Here is a 21315-nt window from a genome sequence, read left to right on the forward strand (position 1 = left end):
GGAGACCCGCCCAGATGCGGGGCGGCCGGCCCAGATGCGGGGTTGCCCCGGCAACCGCGCACGCGCGAGCGCCCCAGCCCCGCCCCCCGGGGCCGCAGGCCGCCGCCCGCCTCGCTCTCAGCCTCCAGTGGCTCCGGGCGCCGCGTCGTCACGCCAGGCGCGCCCCGCCGGCGATTGGCCGGCGTCGTCCTGGGGCGAGGGCCCGGCCAATCAGCGGCCGCCAGCCCACCCCGCGCGCGCTGGCGCCGCGAGAGCCGGCCCGTGGGGGCGGGGCGGGGCGGGGCGGGGCCGCGCGCGAGCCGCCCGGACGCCCCGCCCCCCGCGCCGGGCTCTAGAGCGTCCCGCGGCCGCGGCAGGTACCGCAGGTGCCCGGCCAGGTGCCCGGCCCAGGTGCCCCGCCGCCGCCATGGAGTTCGTCAAGTGCCTGGGCCACCCCGAGGAGTTCTACAACCTGCTGCGCTTCAAGATGGGCGGCCTGCAGCGCGTGATGCCGAGGATGAGCCAGGTAGGCCGCGCAGCCTGGCGGCGGCGGGCGGGCGGGCGGGCGGGCGGCGGCCCTGCCCCGGCCCCGGCCTCTGCCCCGGCCTCTGCCCCGGCGGCCTCTGCCCCGGCGGCCTCTGCCCCGGCGGCCTCTGCCCCGGCGGCCCCGGGCCCGGCGGCCGCGGCCCTGGTCCCGACGCTCGGGCGGCCGAGCCGAGGCGGCTGGACGTGCCGGCCGCTGCGCATCCCTCACGCGAGCCGCGCCGCATCCTTGCGGAGTGAGCGGCCGCCCGGGCCCGCGCCGCCCCGCACCCCGCCCGGCCCCGCACCCCCGCCCGGCCCGCACCCCCGCAGCGGGCTCGTCCGCGCTTCCACGGCGGCGCGGGAAGGCCCGGGCCCGCGGCCCCCGCACCCCGGGGTGACGGTGCTGATGCGTTCTCAGGTGCAGCCTCGCCCGGCTGCAGCACAAGCTCTCGTCTTCCCCGGTGGAAATACCAGTGGAGCACAGCCCTGTGTAGATGCACCCTTTTTTTTAGGGTTCATTTATTTATGCACACAAGAGCTGGGGTGCAGGCCAGAGGTGCGGGGATGAGAGGATTCACCCTCCACAGAGTGGGGAGCAGAACAGGCAGACTGACCGAAGTCCACTGCTGAGGGGAGCAGCGGGGAGCCAGGAGAGGTCTGCTGCGCCCTGTGGGTAGCTCCCTGGCCTGCCGGGGATCGAACTCCTTCTGGAGCAGGAGGGCTGCCACTCAGCGACTCACTGGACACCTCTCTGGACCAGAGGTTGGGCACAGCCAGCAGGATGGGTGGTAGGCCAGTAAGACACTCAGAGCTCACCTTCTTGTCAGGCCAATAAAGCATTGTCAATTTATAGGTAAAGTCAGTCAAGAAACTCTCAGGAAGGCCCCACCTGGAGAGGCTGTTCCGGGACCTGTGAACCTCCCTCAAGCCTTAAGCCTAGAATGAGGTCACCTGCCATCAGTCAGTCCCAGGCCTACCGCTGGTGTGTAGGGCTTATGTTCCCAAGTTCCGTTCGGATTTAAGATTATTATTATTATTTTTAAAGATTTATTTATTTGTGCACACAAGACCTGGGGTACAGGCCAGAGGTATGAGGGTGAGAGGATTCACCAGAGACAGAGTGGGGAACAGAACAGGCAGACGGACTGAAATACGCTGCTGAGGGGAGCAGCGGGCTCGAGAGGAGAGGTCTGCGGCGCCATGTGGGACCCTCGCTGGCAGGTTGTGATCTAACCGGTGCTGCAGAGGCTCTGGACAGCTTCATAGGTTGCATCTTAACCCCTTGCACCACCAGGGTTGACTCCAATTTGATTCTGGATTTTTAACTATTTGAAATTGGAATCTTGTTGCTGTAGCTGTAGTCAGCTAATGGACAAAAGGTGGGTACCCTGTCCACAGGCATGTTTAGCTTTTTAAACAAGGCGAACCCAGGGAGCTGGCAGAATATAGGAATTGCCACCGGGAAGTCACAGGAGAAAGTCCTTGCTGCCTGGCATAGCAGATGTAGCCTGAGGGCTGCCCACAGGAGATGCATCTAGACTGCCTTTAGGATTCTGTGTGAGAGTTCGGGCTCGGTGCTTTCCTGGAGTTACTTATGCTGCTGTACGTTTGTTTTGCGGAGGAAAATGGTGTCCACTCTGAGCAGATTCTTCCAGGCTTTGTGGCCTAAGGCAGATAGAGGCCCGACCCTGGTGCCTGTGACAGCCATTTACTGCCCTGAGACCGCCCTCCATCTCCAGATGGTTCTGGTCTCCCGGGGCGCACACAGCCCTTGCGTCCCCTCTGGCGTAGCGGAGAGCTTACTCCGGGCTCTGGGATACAGCATTTCAGGTGTCTCGAGCGTTCGCAGGTTCTCTTGACGAACACGACCTCAAGCTTGCGTGCTGTGTCCTTCCCCGAGCTACGCCTGGTGTGCTGCTCTTTCCAGACACTCACCTGGTGTCCCTCCCTGGATCGTTCAAAACTGACTGAACAGCGCCGTAGGTGCGCTGCGGTGGCTGCGGAACTCGGAGCTCCTGTCCCTGGGTGGCTGGATGTCCCGGTCACTTAAGGTTAAAATGTAGTTTAGTTGTAAAATAGTTCAGGCAAATAGAAAAGCACTGAAAACACAAACCATTTGGGTTCGTCTCCAAGCTGCCGTGCACTGCCCCGCCTGCTCCAGATGGCGTGTCTCTGAAGGAACAAACAGGTGACTGGAGTCCCTCCTGCGCGGCACTGCGCCTGGCGTGCGGGTGTGGTCAGTCTCGGGAGGGCCAGTGGTGCTGCTTCTGAGTGGGAATCCTCTCGATGCTGGAAGGCCTCCCGCCTACTTCCTGACCTCTTAGATAAGGTATCACACCTCGAATACCTGTCAGGCCATCTGAATACCTGTCAGGCCATCCGAATGCCGAATGCCCTGGCACTACTGTAAACACCTCCTTTCATCTGGGAGTTAAACCTCCCACTCACCTGATCAGGAACTACTGTCACTTACAGCTTGTAGGTGAAGAAACAGACACAGGGGTGGATTCATTGCCCAAGTCCAGCAGCTTCCTGTGGCGGGGCCTGGCGTGAAGCCGACTGCAGGCCTCGCTCCTCCCCCCATTGGGCTGCTCACTTTTAAGTTTGCCAGGCCACGGAGATGCTGTGGGCAGGGGGTGTCCAGGGTCAGCTGAAAGCCAAACACATTTGTGTGGTGGCCACAGAGTGGAAGGTGGTACCCTGGAGAGGGTCACCATGTCTGGGGGTCTGGGTACCGTGTAAGGTAGGCTGGACGGCGCACGTCACCTTAATACAAGTTGGTTTCTGGAAACTTCAGTTATAGGGAGGTGTTTTCAGGGGAACTGTCCTCAGAAAGCACAGGAAGCGTGCCTGGTCAGGTGTGGGGCCTTGAGGTTAGGTTCAGTGAGTGGGGAGAGCTGGCCCAGGCTGCCAGGTCACGCCGGAGGAGGCAGACGAGCTGCCGAAAGGGAGTGTCAGAGAGGCAAGTCCGCGAGCAGGGGTGAAGTCTACGAGCTGAGTGCAGTCGGTGAAGTGGGGAATGGTCAGAAGCAGAACCGGGTCTGATGAGGGCAGTGCAGGACGGCGGGTGGGGGGGGGGCGGGAGGGGGGCGAGGTCAGAGTATTCAGGTTGGCGGTGGCGCTCGTAGGGGCTCACTTGCCCCGCACTGCGCCTCTGGCATCTCAGTGTGGTGGTGGCTTTTGATGAGCCACAGACCACCCCAACCCTGACTGCTTGAAGTCAGGGGCTGGGCGCAGGCGGTGTGGACGCAGCACTTAACAGAACTGAACGTCCTCTTAGCAGTGCTTACTGTGGTCAGTTTTGTTATATACATTTTAATTGAAAGAAAAAAACCTGCACAACAGAGCAGCGTGAACAGCATGACTTAGAGTAACTTCTGTAGCTCAGGTTACAACTTTCTGAGAGAGCTGAGCCTCTGGTCTGGGTCGGGGTTGGGTTCTTGGGGCTCGCTCCCGGCCTGAGGACCGGGGTCAGGCGATCGGCCCCTAGCTGGCGTGTCTCATTACGGGGCGGGCAGCCGGGTCCTTCCACAGCCACTGGAGGCGCCCGCCCCAGCATGCCCCTGCTTTCCATGCCCTGCTTGAGGCGCACCTGCCACTGTCTTTCTCAGCGTAAAAAAAGGCACAGGGGAGCCCAGATTCCAGGATGGGGGAGATGCCCCGTCTCCTGATGGAAAGAGCACCCAGTTTTGAGGCCATTTTGTAACTCCCCCCGCACTTGGTCACTTTTGACTGCAGCCCAGGAGCGGCGCTCAGCTCTGCCGTTCTGGAAGACTGTGATGTCATGTGACTTCACAGTCGCGCGCTCCCAGCTGGTGGGTCAGGATGCCCACCCGGGCCCGTCTGAAGACACCCCCCACCCCGCTTCTCTGTGGAGGCTGTCGGGCTGTGACGCCCAGAGAGCTCATGAGATCCTGCCGCCTCTCGTGTGCCTGGGTGGCTGCTGTGCCCAGCCCCCGCCCCCCGCCGGCCATGCTGCTGTGTGTCAGCTTCACGCGTGGGTTCGTTGATTCATTCAACAAAGACGGGACCGCCGGTTGCCCGCACCTGCTGCATCTCAGTGCTGGAGATGTCAAATGAGCAGGACAGGACGGTGGACACCGCTTCGTGAGCCTGCTATTCTGGTGCAGAAGAGAATCTTCAAAAGTAGCCGCGGCCTATTTTAGGCCAAGATAATTGCCATTAAAAGATCATCACCCGGCTATCGTGACACCGTAGCGTGTTCATACGTCGTTGTCTGGGATAGCTTACGTACGGTGTGTGTTACTGATGTACCGCATGATATTCATATATATATAACATAAACAACAGCAGGAGGGATGTGAGTGTCTGCCGTCTGGGACCACATTTATAGGGCTGTGACCTGAGCCCAGAGACTAGACTCCCCGTGTCTCATTGTCTGTCAGAGGAGGCGGCTGGAGAAGGCGGCAGCCGTGAGCCCTCTAGGGAGGCCGGGGCTGGCCTGGCGAGGGTGAGGCCAAGATGTCGCGTGGACTCTTGCACTGTATTCAGAGTGGGGCTTGGGCTGTTCCCTCCGCGATGAGGTTCGGTGGCCACACGGTAGTGTTGTTGGGTGTTTGCAGTTTTTCGCACCTTGGGGGGCTGAGCTCTTTTTATTTTTGTTGTGGTAACAGCAGTTTATAGCACAGCCTATGACTCAGGAAACAGATGTATGTCCTCAGATGTATGTCCCCACACTCACCCATCCGAGCCCTTTTGGACCCCTTGAGCCATTGAAAAATAGTTGAGTGTCCCTCTCATCAGAGGAGACAAACTGGGGAGCACATGCGCCTTCATGTGACATTATCTGGGCATCTCCCCTCATCAGAGAGAAGCTGGGGGAGCTGCTCTTAGCAGACGGTGTGCGCGGTTGAGTTCGTCACGAAGGGTCTGACCATAGGAGCTCAAGGTTTCGTGAAGCTGATTTTGCTGAAGTTTTTTGGGGCAGATGAGTAAGTGGAGGGTGAGTGCCCGGCCCGCTGTGTGGCGCCGTCCCGAGGGCGCCGGGCAGGGAAGTGGGCGCTCTGTGACTTGACTTCTCTCCCCCTGAGCCCCAGGGTGCAGGCCGGCATCTCAGGCCACAAGGCCAGTACCTTAAGTCTAGATCTGGACTCGAGTAGCAGGTAACTTTGGTGACTCAACCTCCTCGGGTCTCCTCGCCACAGAGAAGGGCAGGAGCACAGCCCTCAAGCACCAGCTCCTTCCGGCGCAGCCTGAAAGGGAAGCGCTTTGGTGTAAATTAAGTTCAAAGTCGTTTGGCCACAAGACCTGCCCGAAGCGAAGCGTTCCTGTGTTCCTGCTCGGAGGGCACGGTCAGAGGCTCCGTGACCATCTCTGGCCAAATGTTAAAATGGTGTTGGTTTCCCGATGCCCTTTGCACGGTGAGCTCAGGAAGCTGCCCGTGTGTGGCCTTTTATGGTGAAGCCCTGTCATGTTTTGAGAGGGAGGAACCAGTGACCCATTTCCAACCTTACTGAGTACTTTTAGATGCCAGACACTGTATGACTGATCTCCTGGCGCGGGGTGCAGGGGGGCAGTGCATGCTGCTGCTCCCGATGCTTCCTTGTAACGGGCAATGAAATTGTCATGATCACGTGACTTAAAGGACTTTCCTCTTTTGACAAAAGACACGCATCCTGGTGGGAGTGTAGGGGTGCCCTGGCCCGCCCTGCACCGCCCGCTGCACTTTCCTCCCAGTGGACGTGCCCCGGGTGCTTGCAACCAACTGCTCCCTGCTCTTTAACAGAGTGGGGGAGAGTGGACTGGGGAGGTGTGTGCCTCCCCGCGGTGTCCCTGTAACCCCGCAATTGCTCTAGAATAGAAAGTCTCTGCCAAACTCTCTCTCTGTCTCACACACACCCGCACCCCAGTCCTTGCGCTCCTGCCCGTGTGGAGTCACCTTATTTGCTCTCCCTCTGGAGCGGTGGCTGCAGAAATCTGAGCAGGGCTAGCTGGCTTTTCAGAGAGCAGCGGTTGAGCAGGTGTGAAAGAAAAAGCAGCCAGAAGTGGTTAAAGGGATAAGATCAGGTTTTACGCAGAGACCCTTGCGGTCTGGGACAGCCTCGGCGTGGCGCTGGGGGCGGGGCCGGGAGCAGGGGTTAGGGTGCAGGAGCCGGCTGGGGGTGACTTACCGGACCAGAGGGAGAAATGGGCCTAAATGGGCCTAACGGATGTTGCTGGAGCCGGCCGGGGCGAGGGGAGGCCCCGTCACAGGGCCGGGATGCGGGCTTGTCGCTGAACCCCTCCGCGGGATTGTTGCCCAGATTGGGTGGCCCGGGAGGGGCGGGGAGGAGGCGCGTGCAGGTGGCGGCGGGGCGCAGAGCCCGGCGGGGCGGGGCGGGGCGGGGCGGGGCGGCCCCCAGAGCTCCTGTGCCCCGGCTGGCTGGCTGGGTGGAGGAGGGTCCGGCCCGCCCAGCCCCGCGGGGGCGCCTCCCGCCTGGCCCCGCCGTGGGCCGCGGAGTCCCGCCCGAGCCCCGGCATGTCTCTCTGGCAGGCCTGGGTGCGGGGCCCCGCCGCGGCGCTCAGGGGCGCGGGCTCCCCGCCGCGCGGCCGCCCCTGGCCCGCGGGGTGCGGGCCGTGGGGAGCGGGCGCCTGCGGGTTGCGAAGCCCCGCGGGGCGCCCCCCGCCCCGCGGCCCCGCGCGCCCCCACACGGCCCCGGCGCTCCTCTGCCCGCAGGACGCGCTCAGCCCCAGCCTGAGGACCTGCTACAAGTACCTGAACCAGACCAGCCGCAGCTTCGCCGCCGTGATCGAGGCGCTGGACGGGGAGATGCGGTGAGTGGCCCACCTGGGGGTCCCCGCAGCGGGCCCTTCCCGCGGGGCGCGGGTTTGCTGACTCGGGCCTGGCAGCTGAAGCCCATTCCCAGCTCCCTGCGGTTCCGGCCCCCCCTCCCCCGCCCCAGGACCGGCCCGGGCGGATTCTCCTCGCGCTCGCTCGCCCTGCTGGGCTCACACAGAAGCTCAGACCCGCTGCTCTGGCCCAGCAGCTGCCCCAAAGGTGGTCTTTGGACGCTTTGATCTGCAGACACCCCACTGCTGCTCAGCAGGCTTTGCGCACAGTTGCTCCGAGTTGGCTAAATGGAGCTCTGGGGCGCTGGGAGCAGCGCTGGCATCCAGCTGGCCGGGCTTATTCTGTTTCTTTTTTTATGAAGCTCGAAATCCCTCGATCCCATCCAAGAAACTACTGTGTTTCACTCGGCAGCACAGGCTGTGGGTGTCCCTTCCTGCTCCCCGGCGCCCAGGCGGGAGGAGGGGGTAGAAATCCTCCCGCACATGGGATTTGAAAGTAAAGCCTCCTGGAGGCCTGTTGCGAGCCTGCCCGCTTCCTCCCGCAGCCACGCCGTGTGCATCTTCTACCTGGTGCTGCGCGCGCTGGACACGGTGGAGGACGACATGAGCATCAGCCTGGAGAGGAAGGTGCCGCTGCTGCACAACTTCCACACGTACCTGTACGAGCCCGAGTGGCGCTTCATGGAGAGCAAGGAGAAGGACCGGCACGTGCTGGAGGACTTCCCGACGGTAGCGCTGGCGGCCTTCTCCTGCCCTGCGTGCGCTGGTGGTGGCGGCAGGCGGGCCCGAGCCTGCTGGCCGCAGCGTCGTCCCGGGCTCGGGGGCTCGGCGCTGTGTCCAGCCAGCCTTGGCTGGAGTCCTGACTCTCACTCGTCCACTGGCGCTTAGTAGCCTGTGCCTCGGTTTCTCGTGTGTGAGATGGGGGTTATGGCGATAGCGCTGCCGTCAGAAACGCGAGGACACAGTGAGCAGTTACAGCGCCCGTGTGGTGAGAGCCGCGGCTGCCACCGGTGCTTTGCACGGCTGTGCTTCCTCTCAGGGAGCGGCAGTCAGGCCAGTGTCAGTAAGGTGGGGCTCAGTCACCAGGCCCAGCACCTGGTCGGTGCCACCAAGTAGGTGACACTGAGTTCCTGGGTCCCTGAGCCTGGGGCAGGGCTGCTGCTCCTTTTGCGCGGGCGAGGCAGGCTCTTCAGCTGGCACGAGTGAGGGCTGAGAGGCGGGATTGTCCTCGGCCCTGGCAGCTGTGTGATCCCGGGCACTGTCCGAGACTACGCGTGCGTGAGGACTGCCCAGTGAGTCCTCCCCGGTGAGGACTTCCCGGTGAGGACCGCCCTGGTGAGTCCTCCCCGGTGAGGACCGCCCTAGTTTGTGTGTATGAAGCAGGTTATGGTGAGACTCTGGAGCTGTAGAAAGTTTGTTGCATCAGTGACTAGGTCCTCCTTTTCTAGAGGAGGACACGGACAGTCTTAACACAAATAAGTGATTTCAGGTTTTCTCGAGAGGAGTGATTTAGCAGTCTCAGGTTCCCTAACAATCCCAAGAAGCCCTTCTTTTTGTGCACAGTTGCAGAATTTTGGGGGAGAGTCGTTCATGTGAGCTCTTGCTACTGAAATACAGAAACATCTGTATTCCTGTGGGGCAGGTGAGCCCCACTGTCACACAGAGGGTGTTTGAGGAGGGCCCTCAGGGCCGGGCCCCATCTCCAGTACATAAAAGTTCAAACCGAAGAGACAGAGGCGCCATGAGGTGAGGAGTCGGAGCTTCGCTGGGGAGGAAGTGGCGATGTGGCCGTTGGTACGCACAGGGCCCAGGGTCCCCAGGTGAGTCTCAGAACAGGCCTGCCCAGGGGGGCAGAAGGGAGCGAGAGGGCTGGCCAGGCACCGGCTTTGCTGCCGACCCGTCCTTCTGTCAAATAGGTGACGCGGCGTGTTCTGGGGTGTCCGCGCAGGAGTGTGAGCTTCCTTCTCCCAGAGTGGTGCGGAATTGGGGGTACAGAGGGAAGACACAGGCAAGAGCTTGGTGCCCACAGTCTCTGCCCTGCTGGGCCTGGGAACAGGCTCCATGGAACCCACCCGCGTCCTCTGTGAAGGTCTGTCCAAGAAGAACAGAGCGTCCTGGCTGGGAGGCCTCACTGGCTGGGTGGTTTCTAGCACCTGCCCTATGGTCCGTGGGCTCCAGGTGTGCTCTGTCACAGGCCCCAGGGTTTGGGGGTGCAGTTCCAGGTACAGCCTCTGCATCAAGAGGGAGCCGGGTGTTTTATGCCTAGTGGCCATTCATGGCTCTAGTAAAGTCAGGCTTTCTAGAACTCTCATTTATGTTACTAGCTAGAGTTTATCTTTCTCATCTGGCGCTCATGGACAGCAGATGCCTGAGAGGCCTGCCTCTGAACACAGCTGAGGGACTCACGGGGTTACGCTCAGACGGAGGCAGTAACAGCACATTGGGCAACTTACGGATTTGTTACGAGATCTGTTTCATGACTGATTTACTATTTGTTTTTTGCTGCAGTGTTAAGATCTGATAGATCCGCACTGTGATCCCACTTAGTATAGCGGAGGGAACTCGGCAGGGCGCTCCACGCACCTTGCCTGGTTTCACCTGACAAGCTCTTGTGCCCATTACCGGCACGTTTTACCTCCCCCTTACCAGGACATGGTAAAAACCACACTGGACATGAAGTCACAGGTGGTGTCTGTGCTGCCATCACAACAGACGAAGCTTTCAGTGGGGGCGGTCTTGATAGGTGGGTGCAGTGTTCCCTGCCCCCCACCACCAGGCCGTTCGCTGTCGCACCGGCAGACTCGCCACGGCAATGCCCAAGCGGGACCAGGGCCAGGAATCTGGAGTCCTGAGCAAGTCACCTCCAGGACTGAACAGCCCTCCTGGACTCCTTCATTGGTTGAGCACACTGGGGGGTGGGGGGGTGGGGAGGGTGCTGCCCCCCACCATGCTTTCTGGGAAGCAGAACTTGTCATTGTCACTCTCCCATGTATTTATGTTTTCACCTCTTGAATCAGCAGGGATGTGATGATACCAGAGTCACCAGGGGGTTGCCAGCCCCTTGGTGGTTTGTTTCTTTGGAGGGGCACAGCCCCTCCCCACTCTGCCTGCCTCTCCTGTATAAATAGAACTGACCCGAGCGGCCTGGGAGCAAGTCACCTTTGGTAGACTTTGCTGTGGGGTTTGCCCACACTGGGAATTAAGAGTTTGGCCTTGTCTTGCGGCAGCGCTGGGCAGAGCAGAGTGTGGAGGGCACCATGGGCATCTGCTCCCTGGGTCACAGCTTCCCTCGGGTACTGAATTTTGGCATTTCCCGAAGATTTCCTAACCTGTGAAGCGGCCCAAGTATTTCTCACGCTGCGGGTGCTCAGTCTGTTCACTGGGTGACTGTTCTGGAGCATTTTATTTAGGAGGTTTCGTGGTGCTTTTGCCTGGTATTTTGACAACCCATAAACGTACCTTTGGATTTAAACGAGACATTTGGGCGGTAGCAGTAATTTAAGAAGCCTCACTCCTGCTGCCCTGCATCGGGACTGGGGCTGAGGACGAAAGTGTTGGGCAGCCTCTCTGGGGTTGAGCAAAGCAGAGTTGTTCTAAGGTGTTAAAAAGAGTCCCCCCAGAGAGGGCAGCCTCTAGCTCACCAGGCGGATTTGGAGGTGGTGATGGGCAGTGGGCTGAGTGTCGGTGTGTCCGGCTGTAGGCCCCACCTCCAGAACAACAGTCGCTGGGGGTTGTCCCGGGGCTGTCCGCTGTCTGCGGCGCCGCGTTCTCCCAAGGTCCTCACACTTGCCCAGTGCTGCGTGGAGGCATCCCACTCTCTCTGTATTTTGGCAAGAGGAGTGTATGGTGAGACTGAGTCTAGAAACTTCAACACTTTCACACCCTCCTATTTTAATATTTATAAAATTTTCGGAGCGTGCTAACCCCGTGAGGGGACCAGCACGCCTGGGCCTTGGGCGCAGACGGTCGTCTGGGCGCACTGGCCACGGGCCTGCTGCGGTAGGGTCTTCAGGGCCTGGCTGCCCCCTACGTTGACCTTCTCCTGTGTGTGTACTTCGTTTCAGATCTCCCTCGAGTTTAGGAATCTGGCTGAGAAATATCAAACCGTGATCGCTGACATTTGCAAGAAAATGGGATTTGGGATGGCAGAGTTCCTGGATAAGCACGTAACATCTGAACAGGAGTGGGACAAGGTTGGTGTCCTGGGAGCGGCGTGGTACGTGGGAAAGAGCCGGCTCAGCCTGAGGCCCAGACGCAAGAGCGTCATCCTCCAGTGCAGGTTTTCTTCCCCCCGAAATAGTCCACACCCCAGAGCCTTCACCCTAAGTTGAACCACAGTGGACAGAACCTGTCCCGGAGGTGAGGGCGCAACTGGTGACAGTGCTGCTGGCTTACACAGGGCTGGCTATACATGGCCCCCCTCATTGTGTGATACGGGGAGATCGGGTGCTGCAGATCGTAGTCAGTGTGTTTTTGGTCACTCAGAGTGTGTGCACACACCTCAGCATCTCAGCCACCTGCGCTTCTGCCCTGACTCAGGGTGTTTTTGAGCTCAGTGCCAGTTTGGCCCCCCATATGAGGAGAAGTGGGAATCTCAAGCCGTTCAATTATGTTTCTTTAGAAACAGAACAGTCCATGACAGTCCCTAGGCACCACCCTGGGGTCTTTCCTCCCCAGCACCCCCTTCCAGAGGTCAGTGTGTGGTTGTGGGTGTCTGCAGGGGCCGAGCTGTGGACACCGTCATGGGCGAGGCTGTCCTCAGGAGACAACAGCCCTCAGACCGGAGAGCAGGCGACGTGTGGACGTGGCCACGGTGGCGTTGTGTTGGACCCTGAGCTGCTCTGTGAGCAGCGGGTGGCAGTAAGGGGCAGGAGGATCCTCACTAGACAGAGTGGCATAACTGACAGTGGACTAAACTGAGCGTCAGGCTAGGTGGTGGGGTCTTGCCCACTGTCCACAGAACGGCCTGCTCCTCTGGCCCGTGGGAGCCAAGGCCCGAAACGGCTCAGCTGTGGTACGTGGGGCGTGTCGTTACCCGGTTTCCGTCAGTGTCTGCACTCTAGATTCATCAAATCTGCCTAGGCTCAAGGTCTGGCCTCTTTGTTTTCCAAGCCCCAAGCTTGATGGCAGCGTCTTTGAAACTGCTGGTTTTTGCACCCCAAGTTGGCATACGTGCTGCTAGAATATTAGTCTCTGTAGTTCAAGTTAGCTCCTGGCCAACAGCCAGCCCTGATTGTCTGCATAGTGACTGGCTTCTCTGCTGTGCAGATCTCTTCTGGAGACTGAATTACAGGCTGTTGAGTGGAAACTGATCAAATAAATTGAATCCTTTTATTTATTTATTTATGCATACAAGAACTGGGGTACAGGCCAGAGGTGTCGGGGGGGGGGTGTGAGAGGATTCACCAGAAACAGTGGGAAACAGAACAGGCGGATTGACTGAAGTACACTGCTGAGGGGAGCAGCGGGGAGACAGGAGAGGTCCATTGTACCATGTGGGTAGCTCCCTGGCCGGGGGATCGAACTCATGCTGCAGTGGCTGCGGACAGCTTCATAGGTTGCATCTTAACCCCTTTCACAGTAGGGAGGCCCCTAAATTGAATCCTTTTAAAGGCTCTTTTTCCAGTCACCTCTGGGGAGACCTGAATACTTCCATCCTAGGGGTATTTCTGCCCAAAGTGCTATTACTTAGATACACTTTTCTTTGGACAGCACTATGGACATACTATGAAGTTTAATTTTTAGTAATTCTTAAATTTTTTTGTAGCTGTCCATGGCTCAGTTCTTTGTCCCTAACTTCACTTTAACTTACTCTTTCCAGAGGATTCCTCTCTTAAAGCAGAGGTCAACTACTTTCCTGGCCGTTTCGTGGTGCCCCTCGGTCTCTGTATCGCCCTTGGCCAGAGGCGCCCTCCCTGCCTCGGAGAGATGGGATTTGCCCAGCTCTTTATTCTAACGCCCACCCCTGAGCTCCCTCGTGTAACCACTCTCCGCTGCCTCGCTGGGCCAGGGGACATCCATTAGTTAAGTGCATTGTGTTTAGTTGATTTGGAATACTTCTTTTCACGGGGGATAACTTCGATAAACTGCTTTTATGGAAAAAAATTCTTTGACAATTAGGAATCACATTGGCTAAACTCACTTGGCAGAGAGAGGCAGTTCTGGCAAAGCCGTTAAAGCCTGACGCTTACCACAACCGCCTGGTTGTGAATCCCTGGCCTCTGAGTTCCCAGATGAGTGGCCTTGGGCAGGTTCATTCCCTCTCTGTGCTTCCGTTTCCTCACCTGTGACGTGGGGATCAGGGTAATTACTTTTCCTAAGATGTCGGTGAGGTTGAAAATGCAGAGTGCTGAGCACTTGGTGTTAAAATACAGTGTTGCTCTGGTTTCTGTTAGCACATGCTCTCTTCCTGCATTACCTTCGCCCAATTTGAATAACAGGAAGTTTACTGTAACAAAAAAGTTTACTAGTTTGTTTAGTAGCTTTATTCCCGAAGCTGTGCATTACATTTGCATGTGCATTTCTATAATGTATGTAGAAATACATAAAGTACAATTTAAAAAATGAAGAGCATTCACCATCTACCAGCCAGGGATCACTGTTGTCAAATCTTTTATGCCCTTCTAGAGTGTCTGCAATCCTTACAGTGCCTGTTTGAGTTTTCTAAGGAGATCTTGCACCTTCTGTTTGGAACTTGTTTTCCTGGAGCTAGGGATCTCTGGTGTTTCCCTCTCCATAGAGGTTTCATTGCCAATGTGCCCGACCACTCTCTTCTCCAACCTCTGTCCTTCCCAGTACTGCCACTATGTTGCCGGGCTGGTGGGCATCGGCCTCTCCCGCCTCTTCTCAGCCTCGGAGTTCGAAGACCCGCTAGTCGGTGAAGACACAGTGCGCGCCAACTCCATGGGCCTGTTCCTGCAGAAAACAAACATCATCCGTGACTACCTGGAAGACCAGCGAGAAGGCAGAGAGTTCTGGCCTCAAGAGGTAGGAGAGGGGTCCTTTAGGCCTGGCTGTTGATTGGGGGAAGTGGATCTGGTCAGAGGGAGTGTTACTCTTTGGAAGCTTAGGAATTACCAAGACCAAGTTGTTTGCTTTCAAGAATCCTCTAAACAATATCATTAAAAATCATCCAGCCAGTCCCAGCCGCTGGCTTTGAGGATGTGGTTTCAAATCCAAGCCCTGAGCTCTGGGAAGGGCGCCCCCACTCCCCCGACCTGCTCCCTGCCCCGCCGTGCTGCGCGCGCACCAGCACGGACAGGCCTGGCCGGACCGAGGACGCCTGGTCTTGGCCTGCGGCTCTGGTGTCCTGACGTCTGCCTGGTTGTTTCTCAGTGTAGACTAAGGGTTCCGAATGACCTGTTTGGTCTTCACTCTGTCCCAAAGGGACGCTGTCCTGAATACCTATTGTCCAGACCCTGGCTGGCCGCAGAGGCCACTGCATGGACGGGATCTGGGGAAGGAGGCGCCGGCAGCTGAGAAAGCCTGCCGTGTAGCGTCGCTCTTAGTCCAGAGCCCCGCGTGCTGCTCTCCCGTCCTCCTGGGCCTCACGCGGCCTGTTTTCAAACCCTGCCCGCTCAGGTCTGGGGCAAGTATGTTAAGAAGTTGGGCGACTTTGCTAAGCCGGAGAACATCGATGTGGCCGTGCAGTGCCTGAACGAGCTCATCACCAACGCGCTGCAGCACCTCCCGGACGTCATCACCTACCTGTCGAGACTGAGAAACCAGAGCGTGTTCAACTTCTGTGCCATTCCCCAGGTATCGTGCCCGGCCGGCTGGCCCGGAGTAGCATGCTGGGCGTGGTGCCTCGCCTGTTCGGGCATCGGGTTCCTTAAAAAGAAGGCTCCGGGTGATTTTCTGTTGCCGGGGGCAGGCCGTGTCTCAGCCCCTTGCCTTTGCTCCCCGCCACCACTCAGCTCAGCCTCGAGGTTAAGACTGCTCCTTTCCTGAACTTTCTCTCTGGATTTGCTCTTTTTTTCCCCACCAGCTGTACTCAACTAGCTGCTCCTCACCTCACAGGTCAGTCTAGGGCTCCGCTAGGTCTGTGAGGGGCCCGGGGAAAACGTGGGGAGCCGTTACGTCGCAAAGTCGGAGTTAAGCCTCCAGTTGTTGCTTTCATTTTCCTAGACTCGGGAGATCCAAACCTGATCTGAGGACCCAGCCCCTGGAGAGTCAGGAGCTTACACCTTTAAAATGTTAGCAGTTATTTACCAATTCAAATAAGTGAAGAACGCCCGGGTGGAGCTGACCTGGCGGGCGGCTCGCGCCTGTCCTTCGGGTCTGCCTTGTGTGGCGGGACTGGAATCTGGACCCGGCTCAGGCTGCTGCCTTTGAGCCTAGAAGTGCTTTACCTTTGAGCTCTGGAAACTGTTCCCCTCTTTTACCCCCTCAATTTTTTTTTAAATATCTAATGATTGTGTTCATCGTAGAGAACAAAAAAAACAATTAAAATAGATGTTTCTTTGCAGACATTACTTCGAAATACACTTTTCAGATCTAATATAGCTCGTTGCTCCAGCACGGAAAATGTTGCATCTGCTTGTGTTTGTTTTTTCCAAGCCAAAGAACTTCCGTAGCTGACTGCACAGTCTTGTCAGGCTGCAGAGGCCGCTCGATCCTGTGGGTGCTGGGCCGGGAGGCCGGGGTGGGGGTGGGGGGCGCCTGGCGTGCTTTTTCTGCCTGGGCCTTTCTTCTCAGGGGGTTACATCTTAGCCCTTTGGCTGTTTCCCGTCTGCAGGTTTTCTGACCTTTTCGTGCCTGGGATTGTAGCGCTATTCTTTGCTGCTTGCTTTGTTCGTTCGCGAATGATGTTTTTTCTCCCTCCTTGATACCCGCAGGTTATGGCCATCGCTACTCTGGCCGCCTGTTACAACAACCAGCAGGTGTTCAGAGGGGTGGTGAAGATCCGCAAAGGGCAGGCGGTGACCCTCATGCTGGACGCCACCAACATGCCGGCTGTGAAGGCCATCCTGCACCAGTACATGCAGGAGGTGGGTGGCGCTCGCCTCTGCGCGTGTCGGCGGCATCCCCGGTGAGGCCTTTCCTGTTTGGGTGTCAGGCGCTCCTAGGCTCACACTGTGTAGGGCACAGAGGGCAGGCTGGGGTGCCTTGCTAGGAACAAGCACCTGCCCAGGAGCCGTGAGAGGAGAGGGGTCAGCGGGACCCTGGGCTGGCGTGAGTGCTGGCGCGGGCCCGTTTCTGAGCTGGAGGGTGATGTGAAAGGCTGCTGGCTGCTTGTCTCCCTGGAGGGGCATGTGTGGCTCAGGCTCTTGAGTGCCGTGGAGCGCCTGCCCACATGGGTCTCAGACTCAAGTCCGGAACCTTCCCTCACCCCACATGCCTCACTGGAAGAGTTATAGTGTGGTGTCCTGGCAAAGGAACACCATCGAGTCGCAGTAACTTCTAAATTTTCTTCTGCAAATCTCATTTCAAATGCCAAATTAAAAAAAACCTTGCTCAAGTCAGATCTGAGCGTGTGGGGCCTAATGCCCTACTGGGCCCACAAGGGCCTCCCATTGTCCGGTATGCTGACCACTGGGCCCTGAGGCGGGACACTTGGCAGTATCTGCAGATGTTTCGGTGGCCAGTACTGGGCGGAGCTGGCTACTGTCATCTGGTGCGTGGCGGCGCAGAGAGCCTTGGGCCTAGTGTTGCCGAAGATTGACATCCTGCAGAGAGACCTCCACGCCCCAGAGGGCCCTGCCGCCCAGAGTCCAGTCCTGGTGGCGCCTTTACAGAGAGGTGACCTGTGACGGCAGGACTCTGCACGCTTCTGCCTGTCCTTCCCACTTCTCTGGCACGTTTGCCCTCAGCATTTCTTCCTGAGGCACCTACAGGTGTAAGATAAGACTGAGTTGTATAAAATACTAAAATCCTTTTAGTGACTCCACGGAAGGGTTCAGCCGTTGCTGAGGCAAGACTCGTGATGATCCAGTTGCCACGTGACTGGCATGGATTGGGGGGCGTCCTGTGTGCTGGCGTGGCCACCCAGAGGTGGGTGCTGTTAGGGTCAAGGCCACTGGCCCTGACCCCAGGGCACAAGCCATCACTAGGACCCAGGGCTGGCTGGCTTCAGAGCCTGTGTCGTTTGCCATAGCTCTGAGGGGCTGACTTACAGCCTTTCTGAGTGGAAGGGGGTGGTTTAGGCGCGGCTTCTCCGTTTTATACAAATTAGAAATGGTTGCTGTGGTTTATTGTTCAGACTTTGGGTTTTGCACTTTTATTCTGATTACTAATTTTAGAAAACTGTAAACATTTTGTGGTCAGCTCATTGCTCTATTACAATTCAGGCTTTATTTTGTTTAACTATTGGAATTACATCGAAGTTTTACCTCCGAGTCTGATTTGGGGCCGGGATGTGGGGGATGCACAAAGTGCCTCTGGCTTATCAGAACCCCACGTTTGCTTAGTGCCGTCTCGGGCTTGTGCAATCCAGGGCAGAGCCAAGTAGATCCAGTGAGCCCTGCTTCTCTGGTGAAACTCAAGGTATTTTGGAAGAAATCCTATTTACTATTAATAGCTATGTTGATTTAATTCAGAAAAATTGATGAAGGTTTCTGAGCCTTAAGGATTAGAGCGTGACCGTGATTTTCATGTTGGCTTCAAAGACGTGGATTTAGGCTTTCTGTGCACTGGCTGAAATTTTGTAAATACAATTTCAGGTCAAATTTTAGGTGTGAAGTCCCTGCTAGGGCAGCGAGCCTGCCCCCTCCCACCAGGCTGTGCTTTGCAGCGAGACCAGGGCTCACCTGCTCTGATGGCTCCTGGGCTTCCTGGCCGGGTGGTGACGCCCACTTGCAGCTCTGATGTTTGAGGGAAGCATGTCGTGACCCCCGTGTTCCTCTGGCGGGTGACTGTGCCCATCAGAGCTTTCTGATTGCGAAGCTGCCCCTGCCTAGAGCTGGCCTGGACACTTGCTGGTGGGTGCGCTCAGGCAGCTGGCCAGCGGCTTGGATTTGTTTTGGGCCACAAAGACTCTGCCAGGGCAGCCTGTTCCCTGGCATGGCCTCCTGTCTTACCCTGCACTGAGCTTGACTAGGCGCTCAGCCCCTGTGGATCCTGGGCTCAGTGTGTCCGGGCCGCCTGCGTCCCTGTCTCAGCTTCGCCCTCTGGCTCCCGACGTGACTGTCACTTGTCCTCAGGGCACAGAGGCGCTCTGATCTCCTCCCCGTGGCTCTCCAGGGCGAGCTCATCACCCGGCTTGGTCCCGCCAGCTCCCACCTGGGCCCTCAGGGACAGTGGCCTCCCCAGGGGCTCCTGAGGTGCATGGGGACTCGGCACTCCGGGCAGCATGTGCTCGGCGTCCCGCTCGCTGGGGAGGCACAGGCTCTGGGGCTTCTCGGCCTGGGGGAGGGGCCGCTCTGGGCCGTGCCCCACTATTCTCTGGCCTCAGTCTCCTCCTCCGTGAACGTGCGCAAGAGGCCGACCCCACTGGCAAGCGCGGCTGTCAGGGCCACACTGGCGATGCTCCGGGGCTGCATAAAGCACCACTTACGGGCGCGTCTCTTCCCTGGCAGATTTACCAGAAGATCCCCGCCGAAGACCCGTCCTCCGGCAGAACCACACAGATCATCTCCGCCGTGCGGACGCACAACCTGCCCAGCTGCCAGCTGGTCTCCCGCAGCCACTACACCCCTATCTACCTGTCGTTCGTCATGCTCTTGGCTGCGCTCAGCTGGCAGTGCCTGAGCACCCTGACGCAGGTCACAGAAGACTTCGTGCAGACCGGAGAGCACTGACCGGGGGCGTGGACGCTGGCCACTGGGGGCGGATGGCCTTCCAGGGTGGACGTCACCACCCACTCTGGTTTTAACCCCTGAAAGACTGTGCACTTGGACTGTGGCAGCAGCACTGCGGCTGGAAGATGGGCTGGGAGGACAGTGTCCTCTGTCAGGCCTGTGGCCGCAGGCTCCCTGGGAGAGGCTGGCTGGAGCTGTGCTAACATGTACTTACCTGGAGCGACCTTTGAGTCCCTGTGGTGGGAACATGTGAAGTAAATTCTCTTCTGTGGGCTTCTGTTTCTCTCTGGGTTTTCTTTCCTGCCCTGACTCTGGGCGTGCGCCGCGGCGGGAGCCTGGGTGTCGCTGCTGGGTCCTCCGAGGAGTCGTGTTCTGAAACAGCAGGCGCGTGTCTACGTTGCTTAGTTGGTCTCCAGCGAAGGCTGGTGTATGTGAGAGGACTTGCATGGCAGGAGCTGAGTGGCTGCTGTCTGCTGGGAAGCCTGGGTGAGCCAGGTGTGGGCAGCTGAAGGGTGGAGGTAGCGCTGGGTCTGGCTGCCGCCCCCACACAGCCAGCCTGGGGAGTCCAAGAGCGGACTCTGCTGACCACAGGCACGCAGCCTTCTTGACTTGGGGCTAATTCTCAGCTGATTCAGAAGTTTTAAGGATTTTTTTAAAAACCAGACTTCTTCAAAAAAGTTTTTAAAAAATCTTTTTTGAAAAGTTCAAAAAAAAATTGAATAAAAAGAAAGGCAGGTGATGTTTCCAAGTGATGGTGGGAAGCCAGGTGGGGCTCCCCCGTTCCCCAGCACAGGAGGGAGCACTGCTTCCTCCACGCCCAGCACTGGACGGGGCAATCTGTGGTGTGCTCTCAGCGCCAGGGACACCCTGAAGTTCTCCGGCCAGACCAGAGGACAAGACCCCTAGAGGCATGTTTGATTAAGCCCCTCAGGCTAAGAAGCCCTGTCCCGGCCACTAGTGTCCTTTCTAGAATATGGGCGCTCCAGGGCACACAGCACACGGTGTCTGGCTGCAGCCCTTGGTGCGCATGACCTGATGCTTGAATTTGGGATTCTTCCAGCGTTAACATTGGACTTGATTGTTATGACCGCACCCACCCTGATTTTCCTGTGGCCTCTGCACCACCCAAGCAGCTGACTGAGCTTGTGTCCACGGATTTCAAGTTACAGGCTCATCTGAACCTCAGTCCTGAACCCACTGGTCAGCACTCGGGAGCCACAGGACTTGGCTGCGAGCACAGCGGCGAGCCAGGCTCTCCAGTCTTCCAAGGAACTGTAGCATCTGAACTTGGTGTGAGAGTCTGAGGTAAATTGTTGAAAATGTGTGCATGAAGGTGACCTCTGCTAACGTTCACACGGGACCTGAAGGGAGAGCCTTGCACCAAGGTGGAGGTACTAGAAGCTTCTCTCCTGGCTCAGCGAGAACCTGTGGCCTTTGTGAGCCCCCGCGGGTTGAGCTGACCTCCAGGGTCCCTCCCAGCTACGAAGCTGTGTCATTTCTACCACGGCTGACGTGGTCAAAGGCCCTGGCTTGCACACTTGTAGCATCACAGGGCCCAGTCAGACTTGAATTTCAGACAAACTCTTTTCAGTTATAGTCATGTCCCAAATATTGCACGTGATGCATTTATGCTAAAAAAAAAACCACTTACCTGAAATTCAAATTTTTTTTTTTTTTGTGGGACCCTCGCTGGTGGCCGGGGATCGAACTGGCGCTGCAGAAGCTGTGGGCAGCCTCGCAACCCAGTGCTCAACTGCTGCGCCACCAGGGGAGGCCCCAAATTATTTTTTTTAATACCTTTTTTAAAAAGATTTATTTATGCATACAAGAACTGGGGTACAGGCCAGAGACTTGGGGTGAGAAGATTCGCCAGAGGCAGAGTGGGGAGCAGAACAGGCGGATCCACTGAAATACACTGCGGAGGGGAGCAGCGGGGAGACAGGCGAGGTCTGCTGCGCCATGTGGGTAGCTCCCTGGCTGGCCGGCAATTGAACTCATGCTGTAGTGGCAGCGATAGCCTGATAGCACTGTCTTTAACCCCCCTATGCCACCAGGAAGGGCCTGAAATTCAAATTTAATGGGGCATCTTCTATTTTTATTTGCTAATGTGGCAACCTGACCCTCCACACTTTTCAATGTAATGAATTAGCAGCAGCACCCCCCCCTCCGCCCCCATAGAGTCTTACTTGATTCCCACTTTTTCCTCCTGAAAAGCTGACTCATCTGAACCTAAGGCTTAACATGAACTCAGCTGCAATAGGGAGAAGCAGGCTGGCTGGTTACA

At 57.8% G+C, this 21315-nt stretch overlaps 1 protein-coding gene across 2 annotated transcripts; it reads left to right on the forward strand.

Annotated features, from left to right (window-relative positions):
* The first annotated feature begins 332 nt into the window (after positions 1 to 332).
* FDFT1 (farnesyl-diphosphate farnesyltransferase 1) lies at positions 333 to 19325 on the forward strand. Of its 2 annotated transcripts, none has more exons than XM_037526557.2 (8): positions 333 to 505; positions 7181 to 7278; positions 7839 to 8022; positions 11358 to 11486; positions 14089 to 14280; positions 14875 to 15051; positions 16131 to 16283; positions 18810 to 19325. In XM_037526557.2, exons 1-8 carry the CDS (start codon positions 407 to 409, stop codon positions 19029 to 19031), a joined length of 1254 nt encoding a protein of 417 aa, XP_037382454.1. In that variant the 5' UTR covers positions 333 to 406; the 3' UTR covers positions 19032 to 19325. The 2 variants fall into 2 exon arrangements, with proteins under 2 accessions (XP_037382454.1, XP_037382456.1); XM_037526559.2 differs by lacking the exon at positions 333 to 505 and adding an exon at positions 4706 to 4760.
* The last annotated feature ends 1990 nt before the right edge of the window (positions 19326 to 21315 follow it).

Source organism: Talpa occidentalis, unplaced genomic scaffold (genome assembly GCF_014898055.3).
Source record: "Talpa occidentalis isolate TD23 unplaced genomic scaffold, MPIMG_talOcc4v2.1 talOcc4.4, whole genome shotgun sequence".
Lineage (NCBI taxonomy): Eukaryota > Metazoa > Chordata > Mammalia > Eulipotyphla > Talpidae > Talpa > Talpa occidentalis.

Bases quoted from the DNA above. Each gene is read 5' to 3' on its own strand.
- FDFT1 (XM_037526557.2), top strand. From the start codon at position 407: ATGGAGTTCGTCAAGTGCCTGGGCCACCCCGAGGAGTTCTACAACCTG. The intron at 14,281-14,874 runs GTAGGAGAGGGG...CTGCCCGCTCAG, and splicing joins GAGAGTTCTGGCCTCAAGAG to GTCTGGGGCAAGTATGTTAA. The intron at 15,052-16,130 runs GTATCGTGCCCG...TGATACCCGCAG, and splicing joins ACTTCTGTGCCATTCCCCAG to GTTATGGCCATCGCTACTCT.